General features: G+C 30.7%; 1 protein-coding gene across 1 annotated transcript; it reads left to right on the top strand.

The window, feature by feature from the left end:
• Nucleotides 1-4,699: 4,699 nt before the first annotated feature.
• Nucleotides 4,700-5,943, top strand: LOC129305398 (TIR-only protein-like). The gene is made up of 2 exons (XM_054945435.1): nucleotides 4,700-5,157; nucleotides 5,853-5,943. The coding sequence occupies exons 1-2, from the start codon at nucleotides 4,700-4,702 to the stop codon at nucleotides 5,941-5,943; spliced, it is 549 nt and encodes a 182-aa protein (XP_054801410.1).
• The last annotated feature ends 2,271 nt before the right edge of the window (nucleotides 5,944-8,214 follow it).

The raw sequence follows: 8,214 nt of genomic DNA, 5'->3' as shown, positions 1-8,214 counted from the left end.
AGTTAATCTAAAACTATCAATAATAACCATCACTAATAATCATGAAAATCACCACTTCTAATAATTGAACTTCTTGACGACAAGCATAATCTCACATTTATTGAGTTCATCAACTTTCACTAACTTCATTTAGTTCATATTAACTCAAATAACAACTCATATGATGCTCAACAATCCAAAATCACCCTTTAGAGGTCTAGGTTCATCCAAAATGAAAGACTCAAGCTCACAACCTTGTAAAAACTTGTAATCTAGGCGGAAGATACTTAAACAATTCTCATTAGTCCCATATAAACCAATAGATTCATACTCATAACCTTAGGTCCAAAAATCATGCTCTTCCAATCTCACATTCTACTTTTAAAACATGTAGAGAGAAAGAGAAAGACTAGCGAAGATGTAACAAGGTGAATCCAAGCTCAAAGCAATCCTAAGTTGTCTCAAAGTGGAAGCCCTAACAGAGCCTTTTTCTCTCCTGTTGCTCTCTTTACTTGCTTTCTTTGTTTAGTAGCTTGCGAATGTGAATTGTAAATTTAAAATTTTGACCATCCATCACGGTGGATGACACAAAGTGGCCATGCCTGAATTAACAATAAAAATAATAAAAATTGAAGATAATTTGCAAAACATTAACAATCTTCATATCTCTTGATCTCTACTATATATATATATATATATATATATGTATATGTATGTATATATATTGCAAGTAAAATGAATTTCTTTTAGGAAAGTAATAGTGGTTTCATGTTTAATATATGGCAAGGTAGAGAGCTTGGGAGATAGAATGCTCTCCTCATAACTTTGAGGTTAATTAATGGATTTATTTTACATTGTAGGATCATATATGTTGGTTTCTCTTTGAATAGTCATGTTTTCTCAACACTTCTTCTCTCTTAATTGCAATAGAAAGCTGCAACTCAGATAAAGAAACTTCTATCTTTAATTTGTTAGTATGGCTACGATTCGTCATCATCATCATCATGTTAATTCTCAGTTTATAAAGAGATTCATATTATTGCTGTTGTTGTTATTCTCAAAGGCAAATTGGCATATCTCTCATTGCCTTTGCTACTAAGAAACCATAATCCAAAGGAGAAGAAGATAATAATCATAATATTAAGAAATGCATATCTTAATGTCTAGAATCCAAACTATTCAAAATATTAATCTTAATGGCTAGAAAAGGAAGGGGAGGAAAAGAGGATGGGAATGGAATAGAGGAGAGGATCCTCATCACCTTCCATTAGGACCTATGATTGTTGGCGACAACTGATAAGTTTTAATATCCATATTATATATTATATTTATAAAAATTATTTAATGATTATACATATACTAGAATACTGTACATTATTTTAATATTTATTTAACATTACTTTGTATAAAAATCAAGAATATCCCATGCACTGTGTTTATCTCCGGCAAAAAAATTTACTTATGCCTTTTTTTTTATAATTTTTTGAATCATTGTCTTTAATTTTTAGGTTATTTTTTTCTATTTAAGTATGTCAAAGTTAATTTCTGTTATTGATATGGATGATATTGCATGGCTTTCAAAAGTTAGAGGGTATTGTATCCAAAACGAATTTAAAATTCTAAATGTTCATGAACTTATAGTTTAAGAATTAAATTTTCTTTTAACCTTTTAATTTTTTTATATGCATATATAAATGAAATATCATAGATTAGAGTAGAGATTAATTTTTTTTTAGAATGCTAAGAGTAAGTATACACTATATAGACACTTTCTAATTAGCTAGGTTTATTTTGTATCCACATTAATTGTTTATATGAGAATATAATATATATATATATATATATCACTCATGTTAACCTGAACTGAATATTTTTCATTTAGCTTTATCATGTGATTTCAAATAACAAATACTCCATTTATTAAAAAATATAAGACATATTTTAAAAGGTTAAATGTTAAAAAAAATATAAAAAATTTTTAATGCATGTTTGGATACATATATAATTGATTTTTTGACTCAAAAATTTTATTTTATTTTTGAGTTATTACCCAAACACTTGAAAGAGCCCATAATCTTTTGGTTAAAATCAAGTGACTAGAAATAAAAAATCAATTATCTTTTTTCCCCAAAGCACCTCATAACAAGGAACAGAGGATATAGGACTAAGCTAACAAGTCATATTGTTCAAACGTGGCATGGCGCTCGCTTTTAATTTGGGCTACCGAGGTATGTCATGTGTCCATTTAAATTTCTTCTACAATTAATATAGTGGGCCACTTCTAGTTGTATCAAAAAGTAAAGCTGGATATACGAACCAGGCTTAACAAACTATCTATTTAAATATATTTTTATAAGAGTTTAGGTTTGAGAAAAATTATTTTTTAGAGAAATCAAGCTTTGAAATCTAGCCTTGATAGGTCATGAAAAAATAGGCTTAGGTTCGGGCAGTCCTTTTGGGCCCTTTTTCATTTTAACTCAAAAAAATAAAATATTTTTATTGTTAAATTGAATTTAAACTTAAAATATATGATTATACTTTAAAATTTAATTTTCCATTATTTATTTTTAATTATTAATATTATAATTTGTATTTTAAAAATATATGAAATATTATAATTTAAATTTTTAATTTTAAAAATTTCAAAAAATAAAAAATAATAATAAAGGGTTTATGGGCTTAGTCTTGAGCTTTTTAAATAAAGGTCGAGCTTTAAAAATGAGATACTTTTTGAAAAACTAGGCTTAAGATCTTGGCTCTTATGGACTTAGACTCGCCCGTTTCCCACCTCTATCTAAAATCCAACATACAATGTTATTAAACACATAACCAAGTAAATGTTGCCTAGATGGTAGCAGTCTAGGTATCTTAAGCATCATTTCAAGATTTAATTCTTGAAATGTATAAAAAAACATTACTTGAAAGAGGACAATTCTTTAAATGATGTTTAGATTTATCGAGAGATTAGTTTTACGCCTGTCGATTATGAGGTATCTTAGGCAAGTAAAAAAAAAAAAGTTAAACACATAACAAACACCCCCCAACACACACAGGGCAAGTCACTATAGAATATATAAAACTGTTATAATATAGAGAAAATGATAATAAAATTCTTTTAAAATATATAAATGATAATTTGATCCTTTAAAATGTTATAATTTTTTTAAAGTTTATAGAAACTTTTCTGTTATTAATGAATTTATATAAATTATCAAATTGCCCAAATTGAAAAATAAATAATTTATAAATTTTGTTTTAATATTCACAATTTTTTTTCTTATATTCGTAATAATGCAATAGCAAATAAGAAATTTAATATGCGAAGTTATGCTTTGTTATTGCATTATTGTGAATAAAAAAATAAAAGTTGTAAATATTTAAATAAAATTTGTGAATCATTTATTTTCAACAAGGATAATTTGATAATTTATATAAATTTATTAATAATAGAAAAGTCTTTCAAAATTTCAGGAGAATTATGATATTTTGAGAGGTCACATTATTATTTATATATTTAAGAGGGATTTTATTATCATTTTTGCTATAATATATTTTCTTTTTAATACCTTAAAGTTACGTTTTGAGCGGATTCTTAATTAACGCGGTTATGTTGACGGACAGGTCAGGTTTAATGACTTTTTACTCGGATGAGATATGTATTTTAATTGGATAGTCATATCGACCCCGCCGACTAATTAAAGTTTATGTAGACTAATATAATGCTTTAAAAGTTAAACGCAAGGAAAAGCAATGCAAAATAAAACAGTATAATGTAATCTAACTAATACGAATTTAAGAAGCTGAATTATTTCTTTTATATATATATATATATATATAGACTAAGTGCTTGTTTTTTCGGGTTGAAAATAAATGAAATGAAATAAGCTGACGTTAAGGAATGAAAAATTGACTAAAATAAGATCAGGAATTGAGAGAAAAATGTTAATGATAGAGAGAGGGGATCAATCATAAAGTGATAGAGAGGCGAGACGAAATGACAGATGATACAGACGATCCAAATCTTAACTGAATATTATCCCAAGCATGCATGCATTCATATTCATTTGTAAGACGAAGAAATCACGAGTTTTATCTTTTATGGGACTGTTTTAAAGTGTAAAATTTTTAGAACATCAAAGGAAAATTGTATTCATCTTTGACACGGTAATATAACAAACATAGACAAACAAAGATCTGTTCACCATAAAAGTCCCAATATATAAAAACAAAAAGGAAAAATGGATCCCACTTGCATTGCAAAATTAAAGTAGCTACGTATATAATACTCCTACATAGCACATGCAAAACCAATTGTCTAGAATTAAGAATAGACATTTAATTGACGTAGTTAATTAATTTAAAGACATTATTGCGGCGAACAAAACCAACTTTTTGACTTGAAGAAGGCCGACAGAACATTTGATTACAATGAAAATGTCCAACCAAAAGATCATCAGCAGTGTAACCTCCACACAACGATTAGACTAATTAACCAAAACTTATTTAGTTCTCTGTCATGTGCAAAGACAAAGGACCAAGTATTCTTGATTTGGTCACTCGTCAACATTCACTTCGACGGACATTTCCTTTCTTTGCCCATAAAGAATAGAAAAACAAAATAGACGTTCCTTTTACGTCGATCAGGAAACCTTAAACACACACAAAAACACACATACACCACTGATAAGAAACCAGAACAGAAAACCCAGCAACTCAAGCCATGCAGCAGCGATCATTACTAGTAGCCAAACAGTGCCCTAGAATTGCGCGAACAGCATGCGACGTGTTCCTGAACCACCGGAAGATTGACACGGCAAGAACCATCGTAGGGTTGCTGTATGAGAACCTGAAAATGATGAGAGTGAGAGCGTTCTTAGACACAATGAACATGAAACCAGGAGACAGATTGTTGGATCATATAGACAAGGCCATAGGTGAGTGTAAGGTCGGGGTCGCTGTCTTCTCCCCTGCTTACTGTGATTCCTTTTTCTGTCTGCATGAGCTTGCTCTTCTCGTAGAGTCCAAGAAAAGAGTGGTCCCTGTTTTCTACGACATCAAGCCCTCGCAGCTTCGGGTCAAGCCCACCAGAAGATTCACTCTCCAAGAACTCAGGAGGTTCAGTTTAGCACTCGAGGAGGCTAAGTGTATTCGAGGAATCTCCTTCGACTCCTTAAATGGGTACACTAATCAATCTCTTCTGATCTTCTAACATAATCATATATTGGCTTCTAAGACACATGTTTGATGATAGAAGAAAAATGAGCACATCATTGTTGATTATGTTTGAACATTACAACATCATAATCCTTCACTTGAAGGATTAACAACACTTCATCCCTTAACCTAAGGGTGAAATCTGAAAATACAAACCCCAAACTATGGGGACTAACCTTGAGGAATAACATTCAATTTTCCTAACTCAACACAATGATGTTTCCCCTTATGTAGATTTAGGAATATCAACTAACTAGGTGATCATTAAACACCAATCACATCCAGATATTCCAACAGAATCCATGAACTAAATGGCAAGACAAAAAGTTGAAGGACACCGATATATTGATAAAAACATTGTGTGTGTTCTATAACTATTAGTCACAACATTTAATCTAGTATGAGATTGGTTATTTAGGAGTCACTCTTTTCTTATCAACTCCTATATCAGTTAGGCATATGAGGACATGGCTAGCTAGTAACTTCACTGAGATGTTACTATACATAACCTTATATACCCATGTAAAATTATTTACTGATTGCACATGTATGCGCCAGAGGATGAACCTGATTCTAGCTTCTTCGTGCACCAAAAAACTGTTGACTTAGACAATGTGCGATTTAGTTAATGATAAGTTGAGTATATATGGACGTTTCAGGGATTGGTCGAAGCTGGTAAGGAATGCCTCGGACGCAGTGCTTATGAACTTGTTTGAGGTTGAGAGAGAAAGTGCATCTATGTCCGTTTAAGCACCAGGCAGCTCTAGCTACTATATGCATTTCATAATGTCGTCCTAAATTATGCTCTTCAATGAGTGGCATCCATTTGGGAAATTCATTATAGTGTTCGTCTACTCCGTGTGGCAGGGGGAGGGGGGACTGGCATGGATCGCGGCTCTCTAGTTTTTAATTTTGTATTTTTTAGTATTATGTAGGTGTTGATTTAAATTCTCTGAAGTTGAGATTAGTGAATTTATATAAAGTTTTCTTTTATTATTATTTTCGCTCATTTTATTATTTTTTATAAAATATAAAATCTTCTCGCTCTTTTTTAAAATGGAAAACTTCATATAAATTCATCAATCTTAACTTCAAAAGATTTAAATCTGTAGGTGTCGTATATTTTTGGCCTATCAAGATTTATGAAAGTTATGTATTATGTATTATATATATAGTTTTCATAAGGTGCGTTGCCTATGGTTGTCTAATATATAAAGGCATAAACTTAAAGCCGCCAACTGTGATTGATAATGATGATATATGATTATCATCGCAAAATCTAGACAAGAGTTTTTATTGAACTAGAGGCTAACTTGACAAGGTTTAAGAATTTTCATGACGATATTGAATTTGAATATTTTAATCGTTTATTATTATCATTGTTATTTTGTTTTACAAGATCAATATTGGTTAAAGTCAAATCAAACATTTTTTTTTGTTTCTCACAGCAAATATCTTCTTATTGGAAGTGAATTTTATTTGAGATATTGTCAGATATTAAATATAAGTATTTCGAATATTAATTTATTATATTACAAGCAACTAACATCTTTCGTTAAACTCAACTCTGCTCTGTAAATTAAACAGCTGTTGATCGCCACGCCGATCCTTTGTCCTTTCTCGGTCTAGTTTTTTTTTTTTTGTTTTTGGTAATATTTTTTTTTTAAAAAAATTATTGAGTGATATTCTCAGTGTATGTTTATTGGCAAGTTGGGCTAGAGCCCATTTTGAGAGTGCCGAAATCTAATTTGGGCCGTTGGCCTTACCCCTACCATGACTGCACTTGAGCCTACGTTGTAATTTCCATTAATGGTACAAATAACTGGCAAATTCTTTTTCGGCGATGTCAATGCGTGTTGTATAATTGTATTACAATGAATAGCCTTATTGCCGGGAGGTGTGTATTTTTTTTTAAATTATACTTAACCTGGTTATATACTTAATTAATGGGCTTGGTTTTTAATTAAACCAAAATATTTGTCTCTTTTATATATTATTTATTTTATAACAAATTATTTTTGTTGGTGTTATTAACATATTAAAATTAACTTCTTTTGATTTGATTGGATAAAATTATAAGTACATTAAGTATATAAAGCTAAGTATCTGAATCTTATCCTTTTTTAAATAATTTAGGCTTATTCAAGTCATAGACCCAAAAAAAAAAAACAAAGGAAGAAAGAAATAGTGTTGTTTCAGAGAATAGTAAAGGCATGAAAGATAGATGTTTTTTATGTTCTAGAGACTATAATTAGTGGCCGTAGAGCGGATTGTGTGATGAGGAAGCTTGGCTTTTCAAATTGGCTAAGAGTGGAAGCTACGAGATTTGCAAGAGGCATTTGGGTCTTATGGAATGAATGTGATTTTAAAATTGATTACCTTTGGTCTAATACCCTATTGCCTTATTGTAGTATCTTGAATGTTCTACCAATGATAATTTCTTGGTTTCTTTTGTGTATGGGGAAACCCATGAAAATCATAGGCACCAACTTTGGGAAACAGTCTACTATCCCAATGGCTAACATGGCAAATTTTAATGATTGTCTCTCTAACTTTGGTCTTGCGGGTGTCCCTACCTCAGGTGACCATTTTGCTTGGAAAAAAATGGCGTGAAAGAAAAATTGGATTGGATGTTCTGTAATTTTAACTGGATTTAGAAATTTCCTTCATATAAGGCTTTGAATTTGTTAAGTTTCAAATCTGACCATCGACTTGTGCTGGTAACTGAAGCGACTGAAAGTCAAGAAAGACGAACTCGATCGATCAAATTTATAATATTGCTTGGTCCCTTGAGGATAGCTTTAAAGATGTTGTCAAGAAAGTTTGGAGGGATAAAGATTCGGAAGATGGTGCTCTATAGTTTCCTTTTGAAGCTTCAGAGTGGAATAAACGCGTTCTTGGTAGTATTCCTAAAAAGAAATTGAATCTCTTAAAGTGTCTTGAAGGAATTGATAGAGAGAGAACTATTAATGATAGAAGTGGTTTAAGAAAATTGGAGTTCAAACTTTAGGGAGATTATAG

Source organism: Prosopis cineraria, unplaced genomic scaffold (assembly GCF_029017545.1).
Source record: "Prosopis cineraria cultivar Desert tree isolate PC_DT_omini unplaced genomic scaffold, ASM2901754v1 PC3, whole genome shotgun sequence".
NCBI lineage: Eukaryota > Viridiplantae > Streptophyta > Magnoliopsida > Fabales > Fabaceae > Prosopis > Prosopis cineraria.
This window is presented reverse-complemented; position numbering and strand designations above follow the sequence as displayed.

Excerpts from the sequence above, each read along its gene's own strand:
- LOC129305398 (XM_054945435.1), top strand. The coding sequence starts at position 4,700 with ATGCAGCAGCGATCATTACTAGTAGCCAAACAGTGCCCTAGAATTGCG. Across the intron at positions 5,158-5,852 it reads TCCTTCGACTCCTTAAATGG|GGATTGGTCGAAGCTGGTAA; the intron begins GTACACTAATCA and ends TGGACGTTTCAG.